At 41.9% G+C, this 21330-nt stretch overlaps 2 protein-coding genes across 2 annotated transcripts in view; one reads left to right on the top strand and one right to left on the bottom strand.

The window, feature by feature from the left end:
- Positions 1 to 21330, bottom strand: part of LOC117387594 (NACHT, LRR and PYD domains-containing protein 1a allele 5-like) — a 769741-nt gene that overhangs the window by 36946 nt on the left and 711465 nt on the right. The window lies entirely within an intron of this gene.
- On the top strand, positions 2231 to 9349 carry bub3 (BUB3 mitotic checkpoint protein). Its single transcript, XM_033984376.2, has 8 exons — positions 2231 to 2372; positions 2933 to 3127; positions 3745 to 3814; positions 3885 to 4036; positions 4968 to 5126; positions 5700 to 5877; positions 6316 to 6532; positions 9209 to 9349. Exons 2-8 carry the CDS (start codon positions 2933 to 2935, stop codon positions 9216 to 9218), a joined length of 981 nt encoding a protein of 326 aa, XP_033840267.1. The 5' UTR covers positions 2231 to 2372; the 3' UTR covers positions 9219 to 9349.

Genomic DNA, 21330 nt, shown 5'->3' with positions numbered 1-21330 from the left:
CGAGCGTTAAAGGCGCACTCTGCAGCATTTCAGGCGAAGCGTCGGCTGCACCTGTTTCCGCGGGGATGTTATCGCTTTGCCTGGAATGTTCCGCAGTATTGCATTAAAAACGTATCCCTTTTCACCGCTCAGAAATACACCGAAGAAACGCAAACTCTTTCTGTGAGATGCGACGCCTCTTTAATGCCCCACTGCGGAACTCTCAGCTATAACATCACCACGGAGACGAGCCGGTGGCAGACGCTGCAGGGAAAAGTTACACAGTGCGCCTTTAACTATTTTTTTTTCCATCCCAAAGAAAATGATATAATATTATGTAATGATTATGTATTTATTTGTAAATCAGGGGTCTCAAACGCGCGGCCCGGGGAGCTAATTACGGCCCGCGAGACGATATATTGTGGGCCGCGGGACAATATATGAAAGTTTAACGTTAGTGCGGCGTTACCGTGTTTCGTGTAGAAGGTAAAACCCCAAACACATGTCGCAAAAGAGTCAACAAATAACGACGTGTATCCGTAAAATCCACAAGAATCGGCGTATTTCCTCATGTACGTCGAAAACAGCGATGACGTTTGAGAAGATTTTAACAAAGCCTTTTTTTTTTTTTTTTATGGAATACCCAGCCTCACCCAAACTCTGCCTCCCGCGGCCCCCAGATCATTTGAGTTTGAGGCCCCTGTTCTAAATGCTTTGTTTGTATTTTAACAGAATTACACATTTTGAACCATGAACTTGTGGTTTTGTTTATTTTGTTGCGCCTCATCCCGCCACAAACCTGCAATTTTTATTCATTAAAGGGACAGTTCACTTTAAAAAAAAACAAGAAAATGCCAAAACGTACGTGTACAGCGAGACGAACCAGCGTTAGCAACGGGTTTGATTGACAGCGTTGCTAAGCAGTCGCTCCCTGCTCGCCCCTGATTGGCTCTTCGGTTGCTATGATACTGCTCTATAACTGCCCAAAGTGATGGATTCAGTGCGGTTCTTTGCATTCGAAAGGTTCGTTTTGACTGTTATCTGTAGAGTTCTTCTGTTAGATTCACTTACGTCGTCGCTCAAAGCCACAAAACCAGATGTAGTGAGATAAATGTGAGCGACTTATGTCCTTAATTACCCACAGTGCATTTGAGGATATAAAAAGAAAACATTTCCTTTGGCCTCGTAATGTAATATTCATCATTACAGAACGGGGCAACATTGGATTAGTTTGTCTGGGATCCAAATTAGAAGCACAGCAGCCAGACATGAAGCAAACCTAATCTGGATGTTTTTGTTTTGTACTTACGATGGTCAAAGAGGGGCCTCCTGCAGGAATAAACCAGATCACCGCTTTAGTTTAATGATTATATATAAACTAGGCTACGTTTATGAGGTTTAAGGAAATACAGCACAAATAATATGTCTCTGGTTAGAACAGCAGCAAATAATCCACGTCACAGAGAACAAAAAAGGCCCAGGGTTAAATGGAAACGTGGCTGAAGCGTTAAACACAGACGTGGAACAGGCGCTTCGTTGTGTTACTCAAGGAAAAGTTTAGATACTGAAACAAAAAAATACACAAGTAAATGTAAAAGTATCACCTGGAAAAATCTATTTAACTAAAAGTATTAAAGATGTACTAAAAGAGTAAAAAATAAAGGTACTTTGTGCAGATTCTGAGATTTAGTAAAGCTTCAAATGTGCTGATTTTCATAAAGATTTGTGTTGAACAACTGAATTACAGATATTTTTATTTGTTTATTTATTTATTTATGTTTTTTCTTTTTTTTTTTTGCACAAATAATGAACATGGTACAAATAAATTCCTCAGACTTTTCAGGTCTCCAAAAAAAAATAAAAAAAAATAAAATAAAATAAATACACAAATAAATAAATAAATAATAATAATAATAATAATAATAATAATAATAATAATAATAATAATATACATTTTAAAAATATTCTACTTTTCAGTCTTAAACAGACTTAAATAAAGTACAGATGCCTAAAATGCAGTACTTTACTACTTTTACTTTCTTACCACTGAATATATATCAATTGTTTTTAAGCCGTTCTTTCAAGTAATCTACATTTATTTATTAAAGTTATTCATTCAAGCCCAGTTCATTCAGTGATTCTTTATTTTACTCCATTCACAAAGCCCCTCCCCTTTCCTAAACGTACCAGTCAATGCGCATGCGCGAGTTTGAACTTTTGTCTGGACCAATCAGAGCCCGCGCTTCAGACCCGGGATCAGCGTCACTCTCATTCACACGTTATTTTATCAGACGTTTTACCTTTTTCTCTGGATTAAAAGCTCGACCGGAGGAGTAAATCTGCTGTGGAGTGAAGCGGAGAGTTCATTGACACCTCGACACTTATCAGAAGAGGTAAGTGTGGTTAAACGTGTGTGTTTTTGCAGTTTGAAGCTCGTGTTAGCATCGGTTAGCTCTGTCGGCTAACAACATGGAGCCGAGGACAGTTGTTGAGCAAACATAAAAGACTTTCATTCATTTAGATTAAGATATAACAGTTTTATAAGTAAAGGTGGGCTTGAATCTGCTGTATTTAGTCTGATATGTGTGTTGTAAACTGCACACTGTAGTTTTTCTTCTTAATAGTGATGTTTTGATGTTGATCCTGAAGTGTTAGCATCACGTTAGCTCTTGAGTTCAATCATTGTCAGGTTTGATATTAACCACCATGTTTTATCATCATTATTACACCGTAGATTTATTTACTGAGAGCAAAGACTAGGCTCTGACATTTACTCTGTATATGTTTTGGTAGGACTGTGTTTTTTGTGCACCGTAACATAACCATGATATATTTGTAATGTAAAGTACTGATTCCTCTTAAATGGGAGCAGTGTGTAGCCAAACTGAACAGTTTGAACTGAAAGTGAAGGTACAATACAGAGATGTTCATTCCTTCTCCCTCTCTTCCTCAGATGACGGGGTCAAACGAGTACAAGTTGAACCAGGCTCCAGAGGACGGGGTGTCTGCGGTGAAGTTCAGCCCCAGTGCGGCTCAGTTCCTCCTGGTCTCCTCGTGGGACTGCTCCGTGCGGCTCTACGATGTGACCGGGAACACCGTCCGGATGAAGTACCAGCATTCCGCCCCGGTCCTGGACTGTGCTTTTTATGTAGGTTTTCTGTATTATTTATTTTTTCAACACTATGTGTTTTTTCATTACTGTTTGATTTCAGACAAGACAATGTCAGTTAATTAATGAAAAACAGCAAGAGTTTGTGACAAATCAACAATTAAAAATGGTTGAATATTTAAATTGTTAATCATCAGTGTGAAACAGACTCTATAACACATTCCATGAGACGCTCCCAGGCTTTTCTGTGTGGAGTTTGCGTGTTCTCTCTGTGTCTGTGTGGAGTTTGCGTGTTCTCCCTGTGTCTGTGTGGAGTTTGCGTGTTCTACTTATGTCTGTGTGGAGTTTGCATGTTCTCCCTGTGTCTGTGTGGAGTTTGCCTGTTCTCCCTGTGTCTGTGGAGTTTGCGTGCTCTCCCTGTGTCTGGGTGCGTTTCCTCCATCAACCCAAAACATTCACTATAGGTCAAATTCTCCAGCTAAGGTCGTCCTGACCAAGACTGGAGAGTTTAATAAAGTACAGTACATGTAGTACATGTACTGTAACATCTCACTCTAACTATTTCACTACTATAATAATCACGGGCTGCAGCCGTAGCTTTAAAATGTCCTGGCCTCTCATCATATTTGCTCTAATAAAGTCTGTTGTATTTGCAGGACCCCACACATTCCTGGAGCGGAGGTTTAGACGCACAGTTAAAGATGCACGACCTCAACACAGACCAAGGTAAAGGCCATTAAAACACCTTTTTAAATGAACGAAAAGCTTCAGTTTAATTCACTTTTTTTTCCATCAGACACGATAGTTGGGAGCCACGACGCAGCGATCCGCTGTGTGGAGTACTGCCCCGAGGTGAACGTCATGGTAACCGGGAGCTGGGACCGATCTGTGCGACTGTGGGACCCTCGAACGCCCTGCAACGCCGGAACATTCACTCAGCCAGAGAAGGTAAAGACACTGACGATGGACAAAATACTCACTTTTACCTGAAAAATATAAAAGCACTTGACAGAATCTGCACTGACGCTTTCTTTAGGGCTGCACTGTTGTGGAGAAACATTTAATTATGATTGTTGGGGCATAGATTTTCTGTATACATTTCAAAAGTAGGATTATGTTCAGACATCTGACACACAGGGACATTTCAGAACATGTTTGTCGACACCTAAACTACAGGTACAACAAGATTTTTCTTCAAAATTATTTTTTATTTTATATTCTTTGCAGAGAGAGTCTAATATCTAAATAACTGTAGCCTTTGAGTTGATAATTGCCCCCAACTCAAATTACGGTTTGTGCAAGTCGTTTATAAAAATACATGTAATTGGATGAATCCCACATAGAAACTGTTTTGGACAAAGCAAGACGCTTCTTTTATTTGTAACTTGACTTTTCTACCTAAATTAGCTGGGGTCTGATTCATTTATTTTACTAGAGGTCGGCCGAGCTAGATTTTTTTTTTTTTTAGCTGATATCGATCTCTGACCTGCTGCTGTGGCCGATAACTGATATTTGGATTTTAAAATCAATGGCAAATCCTGCAAATTTATCTTAAGATGAAGTAAAGATCACAAATTTACTTTTCACTTTTGCAAAAATAATAAAATATCTTAAAATAATTAAATAACACATTTGTGAAACATGCAGCCATTTTTTAGCCGATTGTCTCTTATTTCCATTGTTCCTCATGAGTCTGTGCAAAAAGACGTGCCGGGGATAAACTGGGAATAACACATGGGCACAGACTGGGCCAGTGCAGGAAGAATATCAGTATCGACAACAATCAGTTTGAACCAATACCGATACTCGGACTGATATATCACCCTACATTTTTATCATTCATTCATAAATTCTGCTGCTGTTACTCGTCATGTCGCAGGTGTACACGCTCTCAGTGGCGGGGGACAGGCTCATCGTCGGTACGGCCGGGAGGAGGGTCCTGGTCTGGGACCTGAGGAACATGGGATACGTCCAACAGAGAAGAGAGTCCAGCCTCAAGTACCAGACCCGCTGCATCAGGGCCTTCCCCAACAAGCAGGTCAGAGTGTAGTCCTGGTTCTAGTCCTGGTTCTAGTCCTGGTTCTAGTCCTGGTTCAGTCCTGGTTTAGTCCTGGTTTAGTCCCGTCTTTTGTCCCTGTCTTAGTCCCTGTCTTAGTCCCGTCTTTAGTCCCGGTCAAAAATCGTTGAGTATGTAACATTTTGATTTAAATTCTTTAAACGTGACCTGTGTCCGCAGAGATGATGCAAACGTGTTCAGATCAAATGTAGTTTTCACTGATGACGATTATTAAGATTTAATTATACAAAAACATTAAACATACTGGCCCCTGCAGAACAATCATGAGTCAGTGCTAGTGCAGCCTGTGCAGCTCAGGGAGGGCATCTGGAGGTTCTTTCACTGAGAATGAGACGCACTTGGACGTGTCTCTATCTGCAGGTTAAGACTGTGGACACGTGTTTTTTAATTATTTTTTTTTACATTTGCAGCACAGACTATAAACATTTAATCTTAATCCCTAAATAAATAAAATAAACGATGATGCTTTTACCAGATGACATGTTTTACGTTTGTGGAAGTCTTTCTGTTATTTCACGCTCGTGTTGATTCCAGGGCTACGTGCTGAGCTCCATCGAGGGCCGGGTGGCGGTCGAGTATCTGGACCCGAGTCTGGAGGTGCAGAAGAAGAAGTACGCCTTTAAATGTCACAGACTGAAAGAGGAGGGCATCGAAAACGTGTACCCCGTGAACGCCATCTCCTTCCACAACACGCACAACACCTTCGCCACAGGTAACAGTCCTGGTTTAGTCCTGGTTTAGTCCTGGTTTAGTCCTGGTTTAGTCCTGGTTTAGTCCTGGCTCAGTCCTGGTTCAGTCCTGGCTCAGTCCTGGCTCAGTCCTGCCTCAGTCCTGGCTCAGTCCTGCCTCAGTCCTGGCTCAGTCCTGGCTCAGTCCTGCCTCAGTCCTGCCTCAGACTTGGCTCAGACTTGGCTCAGACTTGGCTCAGACTTGGCTCAGACTTGGCTCAGACTTGGCTCAGATTTGGCTCAGATTTGGCTCAGACTTGCCTCAGTCCCGGTCCAGTCCTGGTCCATATCCAAGAATTTAGTGCAGAGAAACAGTTCTGCAGTTTTGAACAGGATGTCAGTGGCTCCTTTTATATCAGTGTTGCTGTTTTACGAAATCCTTCAGAGCTCCGTAAATAAATCCTCGTGCGTCTGCTCTTCAGGCGGGTCGGACGGCTTCGTGAACATCTGGGACCCGTTCAATAAGAAGCGTCTGTGTCAGTTCCACCGTTACCCCACGAGCATCGCGTCTCTGGCCTTTAACAACGACGGCACCCTGCTCGCCATCGCCGCGTCCTACATGTACGAGAAGGGAGACATCAGCCACCCCGAGGACGCCATCTTCATCAGACAAGTGACCGACGCGGAGACCAAGCCTAAGTGAGTCCAGCTTCAGGTCTGAAACCATTTAACTGTTTGTAACTTCATGTAGCGGGCTGAAGCAGGTTAGCTGTTAGCAGTTAACAAAAATAGCTTCTTTAAGTCCTCTCTCAAACAATTTCTTTTTTTTTCTGAAGATGGTGAAGTTCAGATCTTAGCCAAAGGAGTGTTTAGCGTCTTTGAGATGCAGATGAACAGCAGACTGTGTCCTGAGCTGCTCTCTCGATGGTGTTGGTTCATTTTGTTATGGAGTGTCTGTTTAGTTTCTCCAGTGTGACGTTCACTTCACTCTTCACTGAATGGAGTCGACACATTACTTTGTTTGTGGCTCTGGGTTTTTTTCCTTTGGGTGAAACAGTTTTTACCTTAAAGTGTTTGTGGGTCTGAAAATTCTCACGTTTTTCAGACACACCCACTGTGTAAGGAATGGTTACACCTTTCTTTCTAGGTTCAGATTCCCCCCAGAGAGGACTTTCTCCACATGTTGCTTCTCCTCCACTTTTCCCTCCGCGTTTGTGTGGCTTTTCCCTCTGCGTGTTTGTGGCTTTTCCCTCTGTGCGTCTGTGTGGCTTTTCCCTCTGCGTGTTTGTGGCTTTTCCCTCTGCGTGTTTGTGGCTTTTCCCTCCGCGTTTGTGTGGCTTTTCCCTCTGCGTTTGTGGCTTTTCCCTCCGCGTTTGTGTGGCTTTTCCCTCCGCGTTTGTGTGGCTTTTCCCTCTGCGTTTGTGTGGCTTTTCCCTCTGCGTTTGTGTGGCTTTTCCCTCCGCGTTTGTGTGGCTTTTCCCTCCGCACGTTTGTGGCTTTTCCCTCCGCGTTTGCACAGACCGAAAGCACTGCTCTGTCTGAAGCTCTGGACGTTAATCTGAGCTTCATTTTAACACAATCTGACCAGAAAGAACTGGTTTAGCTGGAACTACAACAGGTGAGCTGATTTGTGCTTTTAAAACAAGTCCCACTCGCTTAACCTTACAGTCACAAGCTAGCTAGCGTTAGCCAACAGTTTTTCAGTTAGAAAAATCAAACTCCTGAACAGAACCATGAGCCTGGAGTGACCACAGGCTCCAGAAAATGTGCTGTTTAAATCTATTTTGGGTTTTTTAGACAATCTTTTCAATCAAGTTTTTTTGGCAGTGTTTCCTGTGTGCGTTGCGTCTCCATGGTAACTGCTGAACATGACCATAGACATACATGTAGAACGCCCCCAGCCTGATGCCACCGCAAAGTATCAATGTGTAAACTGGAGAATAGATGGAATATTGTAAAGCTGTTTGCAGATGGCTCGTGTCTTTCTCCGTGTGAAGCTGCTCTAGACCTCCATGTTCTGAAATGTCTTTAAACCTTTTCAAATCTAATCTCTCTCTACTTGTACTAAATCTCTCCCAGACTGTGGCCTCCTCTTTACCGCGTTTACAATAAAAATCTGAGAGGCAAAGGGCAGAGCAGAAATATGCCGATGATATCTGAGTTCAATATCCGACACTTCAGACACAGACACAGATAGACACAGATAGAACGAGAAGAAGAAGAAGAAGAAGAAGAAGAGGGGATATTATGAAAAACACCAGCCGACGAGGGGGGAGGAGGAGGAGGACAGGGAGGAAGAGTGAGGAGGAGGAGGACAGAGCGAGAGGGAGGAAGAGTGAGGAGGAGGAGGACAGAGCGAGAGGGAGGAAGAGTGAGGAGGAGGAGGAGGCCAGAGCGAGAGGGAGGAAGAGTGAGGAGGAGGAGGACAGAGCGAGAGGGAGGGAGAGTGAGGAGGAGGAGGACAGAGCGAGAGGGAGGAGGAGGAGGAGGACAGAGCGAGAGGGAGGAGGAGGAGGAGGACAGAGCGATAGGGAGGAGGAGGACAGAGCGAGAGGGAGGAAGAGTGAGGAGGAGGACGGAGCGAGAGGGAGGAAGAGTGAGGAGGAGGAGGACAGAGGGAGAGGGAGGAGGAGTGAGGAGGAGGAGGAGGACAGAGCGAGAGGGAGGAGGAGTGAGGAGGAGGAGGAGGACAGAGCGAGAGGGAGGAGGAGTGAGGAGGAGGAGGAGGACAGAGCGAGAGGGAGGAGGAGGAGGACAGAGCGAGAGGGAGGAGGAGGAGGACAGAGCGAGAGGGAGGAAGAGTGAGGAGGAGGGGAGAAGAGGAGGAGGAGAAGGAGGAGGCTGAGACCAGAGAGAGAGAGGAGGAGGAGGGGAGAGGAGAGACTGGAGGGAGGAGGAGGCAGAGACCAGGGAGGAGCAGGAGAGGGAGGAGGCTAAGACCAGAGAGGGGAGGACGGGGGATATTTACTTTGTTTTTTTATCATTTTTATTGCGTTTTCCAACATTTAAACATTGAGACCAACAGTGAGGGGCTTTTTTCTCTTCGCTGATACTGAATATTTCAAATCCAGAGCAGCCAAACTAAACTTTTATTATTATTTTTTTTTAATGAACTAAAAACTCCCCCACTGCTCTTTTTATACCACAAACCTACACGGGAGCTGTGCGATCATTTGGAGCATTTTTCAAAGACAGTTTTATGCATTTGGTTCAGGCAGCAGATTGAGGAAAAAGAAGAAAAAAAAAAGTCCTGAGGTTGAGATTTAAATGTGCCCTGGTGTGATTGTGTCTTTATGGTTCTCATCTGAGTGAAAACAGATAAACTAAACTCGGTCAAATCCCTCGTCTTTAAGTGAAATCCTTTTTATGTTCCAGATCCACCTGAGTCCTGTTGTATCTGCTGGTATCCAGTGCTCCACAGCGCCCCCTCTCTCCTCCCGACGTCTGAACATGTATTTGTGCGTTTCATGTCTTTGTTTGTACTGTTCTTTTAATAAAACGACTTATACACTTTTTAATTTTGTAAAATCTGTCTTGTTTTTATTTCTGACGCGCTCACGGTCACTGTTTTTATACGAGAAACTCACGGAATAAGATGAATTTTGAAGTGAGACGCCATTTTGTGTTTCTAATGTTTCCTCATCACACACAGACCTGGAGTTGTGTTTTGTTTCATTCTCACATGTTTAACTCACAGACTCTGCAGATTTAGGCTGAAAACACTCTGTTCCACCTTGTGATGTCATCATGTGGTGATACAGGAAGTGCTCCACTGTGTTTTTAAACTCCACCTTCACTAGAATCATCTGGATCATTTCAGACCTGGATTTACTTTCTGTCCTTCTCTTTTTCTCTTATTAGCTACTTTTTTCTTAGAGGGGGTAATAAAGAAAGAGCTTTTTCTTCCTCTATCACTCTGCCTTTTTCTCACTATCCCTCCTTTCCTCTTCCATCCCTCATTCTCTCTCCCTTTCTCCCTCTTTATCTTTCCCCTTCTTCTTCTCTCCCTGTCCTTGCTCTTTTTTCTTTCTCCTATTTTTCTCCTCCCTCTTCCTTTCTCTCTCCCTCTTTCTCTCTTCATCTCCTTTTCTCTCCTTTTTCTGTCCCTCTTTCTCTCCTTGTCTCTCGCTCTTTTTCCCCTCTTTCTGTCATCACTCTTTCATTGCTCTTTCCTTTCTCTCCATCACTTTCTCATCTTTTTCCCTTCTTTCTTTCTCTGTCCCCCTCTCATCTCTTTCCTCTTCTCTCTCCTCTCTCTTTCCTCTCTTTCTTGTCTCTCTCTCATATCACTCTTTCCTCTCTCTCTTCATTTGTATCATTTCATCTCTGTCTCTTGTCGTTCTTCTGCTGAACTAAAGGTAAAAGTCTCTGTTCACTTGATGACATCACGAGGTGTAACGTCGTGTTTTGATCTTTGTAGACGTCACAGACGAATAATAAAGTGACTCAAACATGTGAGAATGAAACAAACACAACTCCAGGTCTGATTTTGACGCGTTCAGATTTAAACTCGACTTTTTGTGTCACATTGAAACTTTAATCTTGGTTTTGTTCATATTTATCAGTTTTTACTTGAGTTAAATTGAAGTTTGTGAAGAAAAAAGTTGAAAATTAGAGGAAAAGCTCCGAGCTCCATGTGTCTCCTTTGGATTAGATAAAAAGAATAAATGTAATGCCATATATTTTTTTTTATTTGTTTAATCGTGACAATACGATTCAATGCGTTTTGTTTACATTATGGTTGCTAGGTAACAGTCAACCAGGAAGTCACATCTTAAACTCAAAAAATAGGAACTAGAGACAATTATTTATAGATGAATATTATAATTATCGTATTTTCCTGTAATGCGTCTTTAACTTTACTCCCTGAAGTCACAAAATCCGGAGGGCGCCGAAAAGGAAAAGTGACGTTAATGCGTTTGCACCGCGACCTTTGACCTGTGTGACCTCACCACGGGGCCTGATCCCAAAACCCGAGACGCTTTTATTTTGGAGGAAACACTCGGAGAAACCGGAGCGACCCAAAACAGACGAAGGACGAGGGAAAAGGTGAAGTTAGAGGAAGATTCTGTTTTTGCAGTGATTTAGACCGAAGACAACCATGTACTTCTGGTCACGATGTAGTATTTTAAGTACCGCATTTTCCGGAGTACAAGTCGCACTTTTTTCATAGTTTGTCTGGGCTCATACGTGAATTTTTATTTATTTTTATTTATTTTTTCTTCATTATTATTTTTTATACATTTTTTATTTTATACATTTTACTTTCGGTATATGAAGTACTTCACTTTGGAAAACATTTTATTTTATTTATTTGTAAAGTTTAATTAAAAAAAATAAAAATAAAATGCGTCTTTAACTTTACTTCCTGACGTCACAAACCGGAGCGGCGAAACCCGGGGGTCGTTTCTCGTGAGGCGCTGAAAAGGAAAAGTGACGTTAATATGTTTGCACCGCGACCTTTGACCTGTGTGACCTCACCACGGGGCTGATCCCAAAACCCGAGACGCTTTTATTTTGGAGGAAACACTCGAAGAAACCGGCGCGACCCCGACCAGACAGCTCATATTAATGAACATTTAATTAAAAAAAATAAAAAAAACATTAAAAAGATTATAGCTAACGTCGCTAATTTCCATCTTCAATCCCTCGGAATTAAATATATAAAGTAATTTAATAAAACAAATATTATGTAGTAGTTATGGCTGCAGCGATTAATTGATTAATCGTGACAAATCGAGTATAAATAATCGTGTTATTCTTCCTCCCCCGACCAGAACTAAACGACATCCGGACTGTGGTGAACTTAAACCCGGACGATAATGTCGATACTGCGTCAACGTGGACCGAAAAATCCAAGAAATCATTCAAAATTCTTCAGTTTGAACCACTGCTACTTCAACAAACCTCTTCTTTTTTCAAAATTTGTAGAAAAAAGTTGTATTTTTGGTCATTTCAATTCAGCAGGAAGTCAGAGGGCCAAAAATGATCGCCGTACGGGCCGGATTTAGCCCACGGGCCTTAGTTTGGACACATCACAGTACGTCAAGAGCGGGATTTGAACCGTCAGCCTTTGGATCAGTGGGCAAACGCTCTACCAAATGAGCCACTGTCGCCTCAAGAATAAAGTAAATTGTTTTCTTTTTAGTCGTATTTATAAAACGCTAACCGGAGGAACTGGCGTGTCTGAGAGCCGCCGCGTTCGTCTCCATCTGCGTTAAACTCGTCGACAGATTTGACACGACGCGCCGCCGTGAATTTAAATAAAAAAACACAAAAATAGTCTGCGCTTTGTCCCGTTTAAAGCCACAGACGGAACATCACGTCTGCTCGTCCTGGAAACGGCGTCTTTACGAGGTTAAGGCGCCGCGAGCGATTCTGCGACGGGTTTAAACGAGAATCGCCCCGACGTCTGATTGGACGATTGGATTATTTCAAACCAGACGCAACAAACTACGGGTGCCTGGCGACTCAAAAAGACGTCGGCTGATGTTTAATGAGGAACATGAGTCAGATGCCCTCCCAGCCTCCTTAAACCCAATGTGTCAGATGCCCTCCCATCATTTTGACCTATATCCATGTGTGTCAGATGCCCTCCCATGGCCCTATTACCCTGCTTTGTGCCAGATGCCCTTTCATCCTCCTTAAATTCAATGTATCAGATGCCCTCCCATCATTTTTGACCTATATTTCTGAGCGTCAGATGCCCTCCCATCCTCCTGTATCTCTTTGTGTCAGATGCCCTCCCATCCTCAAGTATCTCTTTGTGTCAGATGCCCTCCCATCCTCCTGAGATTGGAGCAGATCCAATGTTTCTAGTTCTTCTGCCGATGTTGCGCTATGTCAGATGCCCTCCCGGATGTCGTGCTATGTCAGATGCCCTCCCAGATGTTGTGGTGCGTCAGATGCCCTCCCAGATGTCGTGGTGCATCAGATGCCCTCCCAGATGTTGCGGTGCGTCAGATGCCCTCCCAGATGTTGCGCTGTCAGATGCCCTCCCAGATGTTGCGCTGTCAGATGCCCTCCCAGATGTTGCGCTGTCAGATGCCCTCCCAGATGTTGCACTATGTCAGATGCCCTCCCAGATGTTGCGCTACGTCAGATGCCCTCCCAGATGTTGCGCTACGTCAGATGCCCTCCCAGATGTTGCGCTATGTCAGATGCCCTCCCAGATGTCGTGGTGCGTCAGATGCCCTCCCAGATGTCATGTAGTTGATAAACACATCTGGAGAATGAACTTTGTCACTAATAGAAATGATCAGGGAGAAAAAAAAAAAAAAACAAACAAAAAAAACATTTGTGGATTTGACTTTTGTCGATTTATAATAAAAAAATCAGGAGAAAACGAGACGGAGCCGTGCGTTTTACTCGACTCTCGTGTCTGTGCGTCTCAGACTCCTCAGACGTGATGTTTTCAGAGCTGATCAGCACAGAGAGCTCCAGTTTCTCCCCGCGGTCATGAAACCGCTCGAACTCACCGTGTCCCTGATGCGTTTAGGGTCGTCTGTCAGCGCTGGAAATCCCACCCTCTCCAACAACAACAGCTCTTTTGTTTTTGCTCTTTTTTCTTTAGACTTGGGGCCATTTCGGTCCTAATGTCCCGATTATCAGAGGAGGCCACGTTTACTCGAGTAAAACTGAGAAACACGCTTCAGTTTGACTCATTCTTGTGTCCGTTTATTTCACGTTTTGTCCTTTACGTTACTTTAACCTCCTGAGACCCGAGCAAAAACTATTAAGAGCCTGAACACATAGATTTTGTGTAAAAAAACAAAATTGTGCCTCTAGGAACAATGTGTCGTTGTGCTGTTGACAGGTGCAGGAAGACATGTGCCTTTAAATAAAATAAAATAAATAAATAAATAAATAAATAAATAAATAAATAAATAAATAAATAATAAAATAATAAAATAAATAAATAAATAAATAAATAAATAATAAAATAAAATAAAATAAAATAAAATAAAATAAAATTAAATTAAATTAAATTAAATTAAATTAAATTAAATTAAATAAAAAAAAAATAAAATAAAATAAATATTCTAAACCCTTAGAAATATTCAAAATTGAACATAATCTTGTTGCTGTTCTTCTAAAAATTTGCACTGTGGCCTAAACAATCCAAAATGTGTTGTCCACAGATGAGGACACCAGGTCTCAGGAGGTTAAAGACGCTAAACCTCATTTTTACCGTCTTAAAACTTAAAAACTAGTTCTTTTTAAACATTTAAACGACGTTTCGTAGCTGCTGAAGTTGTTCCTCACTGACCTTATCCTAGTTATTCACCACGATGAGTTTATAAGCACTTTCCACAACTTTTAGAGACCAGAGCGGAGTTTTGCAGTGATGACAGTAAAGCTAACAACAACTAGCATGCTAATGTGCACTCTCTGATTGTTTAATGCTTCATAATTAGATGCAGACAGTTCACAGTGGACTTATTTTGACCTCAAGAGCTGATTATGTAACACATCTGCACTGGGACGAGACACGTTTGACTCAAAATCATGGGGGAAAAAAAGTTCAAATTATGAACCAGAAAATAATGATCTGTACAATACTCGAGTACTTCACTGAGCCTCTTCACATTTGTCGTACCTGGTCTGGTTCCACAGGTCTCCTTCAGTTACACAAACGGTTTGATCTTTGTTGTGAGTGAAATGGTAAAAATGATAAATGTTGTGTTGGTTACAGCAGCTTCACGTCATTATTTCAACTTAAGAAAGTCTAAAGTTTAAATATTTTACCCTGTTCCAAAAGAAAGGAGTTAAACAAAAGCATTAGACCTGGTTTAGTCCTGGTTTAGATGAGGTTTAGTCCTGGTTTAGTCCTGGTTTAGTCCTGGTTTAAATCAGATTTAGTCCTGGTTTAGATCTGGTTTAGTCCTGGTTTAGTCCTGCTTTAGTCCTGGTTTAGATCAGATTTAGTCCTGGTTTAGATCTGGTTTAGTCCTGGTTTAGTCCTGCTTTAGTCCTGGTTTAGATCAGATTTAGTCCTGGTTTAGATCAGGTTTAGTCCTGGTTTAGTCCTGGTTTAGTCCTGGTTTAGATCAGGCTTCGACCTGGTTAAGTCCTCCTCCTCCTTTCTCGCCTTTGTGTCACAGTCAAAAGTCTCAGGAGGACTGGTCAGGTAGGGTCAGGTAGGGTCAGCAGATCCTGCGTCAGGGCGGTTTTGAGGAGGAACAGCCCTCTGGACAAAAGTGTCCCTCCTCTGTGTCCTGCAGGTCGCAGCAGCCTCCAGGGGGAACCAGGTGAACACAACGGGAAAGCTTCTCCTCGCTACATTCCCTCAAAGTGTTTCCTCCACATTTGCCGCTACATATAAAGGTCGTCTTGCACGGTCTCCATGGATACAGGACAAACAAACATCTACTTTTGCACAATCTAAAGTTTCAAACAGTTCAAACCCGTGAGGAGCAGAGGGATCATCTCCAGACCTTGAGCTGGTCTTGGTCAGGACGACCTCAGCTGAACGATCTGACCTTTTGTGTATGTTCTGTCGACATTGCTGTTGCTAACGCTAACAGGAGCGACCTCGGGGAAAGAAGGACCTGATTTGTCTGTAATTAATGTTCAAGTCTTGATTTACAGACACAAAAGTGAAATAAAAACCCCAGGATCATGTAGAGGGTTAATACGAACATTTAAGACCAGAATGAGTCTGAAGCAGCAGAGACAGAGAGGGGACAGATTATCAAAAAAACAAAAATAAATACACTCAAAATAACATTAAAAAAATATTTAAAAAAATAACAAAAAAAAAAACCTCTCAAAGTAACAAAAAAATTAAAATAAAAAATAAACTCAAAATAACTAAAAAAACAAACCTCAAAATAAACTTAAAAAATAACTTAAAAAAAGAAAAAATAACAAAAAAACAAAAAAAAAACTCAAAACAGCTAAAAAAAAAAACCCCTCAAAATAACAAAAAAACTTAAAATAACAAAATAATCAAAATGAACTCAAAATAACCACAAAAAACTCAAAATAACATAATAACAACAACAAAAATAATAATAATAATACAATTAAAAAATATAAAAAAAATGAACCCCAGGATCATGTAGAGGGTTAATATGAACATTTAAGACCAAAATGACGAGTTTGACAGCAGCGGTTGATGGAGCAGGAAGTGCGCCCAAGATCACTTCCTGTTTGGAGCGCGGCGGCTAGCGGGTTAGCTTTGTCCTTTTACACGCACAGTCTAAGCTTTTGGGTCACTGTTAAACCAAGGTTAACTTCATTCACTCTGCCTCCTCTGAACCAATAATATTTTCAAATCTATCGCGTTTACAGGTCAGAGGTCAATACAAAAAAAACCACATGTGCATCCTGCCTCCGGACAAAACCATCATCACCGTCGCTAACGATGAATTAGGCCTTTTCAGGTCTGTGGAAATAGCAGAAATGTTATAGATTTGCGAGTTTGTTAGCCTAATGTTAAGCTAAGCATGAAGTTATAATGGACAATATGTGTTTTTGTATTGATCGTGGAGGAGAGTGCAGTAAACAGAGGTTAGACGGTACAAATGTAAACGTCCGATCAATAACATGGATCTGCGCTGAGGAGAAGCAGAAGCAGGAAGTGTGTTTTTGTACAGCACAGGATAAAAATGAGCTTACATTAGCTTCAAAAGTCTATTCTCTGAGCGACAGGAGCCAGCGCTGAGACGCACGTGTGAAGTACTTCCTGGTTCGTTATTACCTCGAGATTTCCAGCCTGATTTTGAAGGTTTTAGAGAGAGAAACGGGAGGCGACGCCGACACTTTCTCTACGTTTCTGTGGGACAAAGATGACTTGACTTGAGTCTCGTCTGAGTTTAGCTGGAGAAAGTTGTTTTTCCCTCACACACTGATCTGTCGATGCAGTGGCAGAGTGAATCCAGGACGCAGTATTTCTTGCGTATTAACTGGACTAACTGCAGCGTGTAGAGACGGAACAACAGGGGTCCCAGGATTGACCCCTGGGGAACCCCACAGCTCAGGGACATGCGTTAAATGGAATCAAATACAAACTGATAGAGAAAATGTGATCTCCAAAACAAACCCGATGTAGTGGAATGAATGTAATAATAATAATAATAATAATATTCACAATAATAATAATAATAATAATAATAATAATAATAATATAAAAATCATACAAATACAATAAAACATGACAAAAAAAAAAAAAAACAAAAAACAACCTGTTGTAGTAGAATGAATGTATATTGAGGTTGTGTAATGAGAGCTTACTGCTTTTCCAGTAATGTTCCACAGTACGGCATTAAACCGACATAGTGCATTCTTTTCCGATTACACTTGATTTTATTGCTGCAAAATAAACTTTAAAAACAAGTATTTTAAGTACGAAGGGTTAGAGTTAGGCCTCTCTGTCATTTGGACGGGTGGACTGACGTGTTTGTCCCCACGGAAATAAATACTGTGGAACATTCCAGGCCGAGCAATGACATCTCCATAGAGACAAGCAGGTGACGGACCCTCCACCAGAAAAGTTACAGGGTGCAGCTTTAGTGGGATAGGTACATTTTTGGATGTTTGCGTCGTAAAAGCCAAAGTTAAATCTGTCGACAAGACAAAAAGTTACAGGAGTGAAGACGTTTGGCCGCTCATCTGAGACGCTGCTTCAGCTCTGCTTCAGCTCTGCTTCAGTCCTGCTTCAGCTCTGCTTCAGTTCTGCTTCAGCTCTGCTTCAGTCCTGCTTCAGCTCTGCTTCAGTTCTGCTTCAGCTCTGCTTCAGTCCTGCTTCAGCTCTGCTTCAGTTCTGCTTCAGCTCTGCTTCAGTTCTGCTTCAGCTCTGCTTCAGCCCTGCTTCAGCTCTGCTTCAGCTTTGCTTCAGTCCTGCTTCAGTTCTGCTTCAGCCCTGCTTCAGTTCTGCGTCAGCCCTGCTTCAGTTCTGCTTCAGTTCTGCTTCAGTCCTGCTTCAGCTCTGCTTCAGTCCTGCTTCAGCTCTGCTTCAGTTCTGCTTCAGCTCTGCTTCAGCCCTGCTTCAGCTCTGCTTCAGCTTTGCTTCAGTCCTGCTTCAGTTCTGCTTCAGCCCTGCTTCAGTTCTGCTTCAGCTCTGCTTCAGTTCTGCTTCAGTTCTGATTCAGTCCTGCTTCAGCTCTGCTTCAGTTCTGATTCAGCTCTGATTCAGTTCTGCTTCAGTTCTGCTTCAGTTCTGCTTCAGTCCTGCTTCAGCTCTGCTTCAGCTCTGCTTCAGTTCTGATTCAGCTCTGATTCAGTTCTGCTTCAGTTCTGCTTCAGCTCTGACACAGACATCTTAAATCTTTGGTTTATATAAAGTGTAAACTCAGGTCACATGTTCGACCTCAGGATCCATGAGGTGAAAATGTCCCTGGACAAATGTGACATAATCAGTTCAATACTGCAGCATTACACAAGTAAAGTACGTCCTGTCCGAGTATTGATCAGTACAACTACTATTACTGCGACTGCTGCTACTACTACTGTTATTGGCTAGCACCTTTCACAGCTAAATGGTTGTGGGTTTGATTCCCGGGTCGTGTCTTTCCTCCAGGCTGCTTCATAAATATAAGACTTACTTTTATGAACTCCAGTTTCCTGCGCGTAACTCGGCGAATGGAGAGGTCAACCCAGGTAAACTACGACCTGCTGAGGTCACAGTTCAAAGGTCAATAGTTCTGAGGTCAATGTGTGACACCTGTTTAGCGTCAGGTCATGACCCCAGAGGGTTTGTCTGCAGCAGCTGCAACGTCTGAAAACAATAATGAACGAACTTCTGCATTTAATAAAGGATTTAAGTATCGATAGTCCTGTACAGCTACTACTACTACTACTACTACTACAACTACTACAACTACTGCTACTGCTACTACTACTGCTACTACAGCTACTACTACTACTACTACTACTGTTACTACTACTACTACAACTACTACAACTACTGCTACTGCTACTACTACTGCTACTACAGCTACTACTACTACTACTACTACTGTTACTACTACTACTACAACTACTACAACTACTGCTACTGCTACTACTACTGCTACTACAGCTACTACTACTACTACTACTACTGTTACTACTACTACTACAACTACTACAACTACTGCTACTGCTACTACTACTGCTACTACAGCTACTACTACTACTACTACTACTACTGTTACTACTACTACTACTACTACTACAACTACTGCTACTGCTACTACTACTGCTACTACCGCTACTACTACTACTACTGCTACTGCTACTGCTACTACTACTGTTACTACTACTACTACTACTACAACTACTACTACTACTACTGCTACTGCTACTGCTACTGCTACTACTACTGTTACTACTACTGCTACTACTACTGCTACTACTACTGCTACTACTACTGCTACTACTACTACTGCTGCTGCTACTACTACTGCTACTACAGCTACTACTACTACTACTACTACTACTACTACTACAGCTACTACTACTACTGCTACTGCTACTACAGCTACTACTACTACTACTACTACTGCTACAGCTTCTACGACTACTACTACTACTATTACTACTACTACTACTACAATAACTACTTCTGCTGCTACTACTACAGCTCTTACTACTGTTAGCCTACAACAACTATTACTACGTTAGCCTACTACAGCTACTATTACCGTTAGCCTACTACAGCTATTACTACCGTTAGCCTACTACAGCTATTATTACCGTTAGCCTACTACAGCTATTATTACCGTTAGCCTACTACAGCTCTTACTACTGTTAGCCTACAACAACTATTACTACGTTAGCCTACTACAGCTATTACTACTGTTAGCCTACTACAGCTATTATTACCGTTAGCCTACTACAGCTATTACTACCGTTAGCCTACTACAGCTATTATTACCGTTAGCCTACTACAGCTATTACTACCGTTAGCCTACTACAGCTATTATTACCGTTAGCCTACTACAGCTATTACTACCGTTAGCCTACTACAGCTATTATTACCGTTAGCCTACTACAGCTATTACTACCGTTAGCCTACTACAGCTATTATTACCGTTAGCCTACTACAGCTATTACTACCGTTAGCCTACTACAGCTATTATTACCGTTAGCCTACTACAGCTATTACTACCGTTAGCCTACTACAGCTATTATTACCGTTAGCCTACTACAGCTATTACTACCGTTAGCCTACTACAGCTATTACTACATGTAAACATCTAAACTATTTCCCTCTTTTGTAGTTCATGTTCTTTCCTTCTTCAAACATCTAACAGTGAGAGAAAATGCTAACCGGCTAGCGTAGCAACAGCGCCCGTTTCATTAGCATAGCACATTTCTTTCCGTTTTCAAATGCACTGGTTTTGATTCTTCACCTTCGTCTCTGAACAGTCGTGGTCTGGACTTCACCTGGAGCTTTAAACATACCAAACATTTCCCGTTCTCTTGTAGCACTTGTAGCTAACTCCTGAATGTTTACACAAATCACATTTAACTCCCCGGTCGTAAATGTTTATACGGATCATATTTAATCTAATGTTTACGTTTCTGTTCCTTCCTGTTTCTTTTCATTTGAGCTCTGTCCGCATCGATCCGGGGACTTTACCTCGTTACCATAGCGACTGTACGACGTTAGCGGCTCCTCTGTTTCAGGTGGGTTTCAGTGTCTGTTTCCTTTTAGTTTTATCTCCCTCCGCTCTAAAAATGAATGTGCTCGATGGTGTTGGGTTTTTTTTGTGTGTGTGTGTGTTTTTTTTCAGATCCTTTCTTTTTAAAGGGACAGTACGTAACATTTTTATTTTAAATTTCCTAAACAAGACCCCAGACACGAGGTAAACGTGTTCAGATCAAATATAACTTTTACCGAGAACTATTCTAATGTAGATTTATTCTTAATTACAAAAAAAACAAAAAACAAAAAAAACATTGGACATGACGCCAAGTTGTTTATGTCATAATTTGGTGTTTGTCCAATCAGAACGCAGAATGAGCGTCACATGACTCTCTCGCGTCGCTAGTTTCGATGATAAAATCCAGTTGTTTTAAACCTAAAATATCCCGGCAAATGCAGACAATCATGACTCAGCGATGGCGCAATTGATACATTACAGCTGGTGTCATCAACTTTTCCCTGGGAGTGTGACGCTAACTGGAGGCACTGCTCTGTCTGAAGCTTTGTTACTCAAGTTAGACTTTAACCTGAGCTTTGTTTTAACACATCCGACCTGAAAGAACCGACTTAGCTGAAACTACAACAGATAAACTGGTTCGTGTGTCAAAAAACATTACAGTCACACGCTAGCTAGCATTAGCATTAGCATTAGCCAGTCCTGAAAATGTGCCGTTTCGATCCATTTTGTGTTTTTTGTGTTTTTTTTCCTTCAGTTTTTCGAACCATCTCTAAGTTTTCTGACGGTGTTTGCTGAACATTCCACCGTAGACACAGACGTACACGCGTAGAACACCCCCCAGCGTGATGTCACCGCGAAGCCTCCGTTACGATTTGTCCAAAAACAAACAAAACAAAAACAACT

Source organism: Periophthalmus magnuspinnatus, chromosome 19 (genome assembly GCF_009829125.3).
Source record: "Periophthalmus magnuspinnatus isolate fPerMag1 chromosome 19, fPerMag1.2.pri, whole genome shotgun sequence".
Classification (NCBI taxonomy): Eukaryota; Metazoa; Chordata; class Actinopteri; order Gobiiformes; family Gobiidae; genus Periophthalmus; species Periophthalmus magnuspinnatus.
This window is presented reverse-complemented; position numbering and strand designations above follow the sequence as displayed.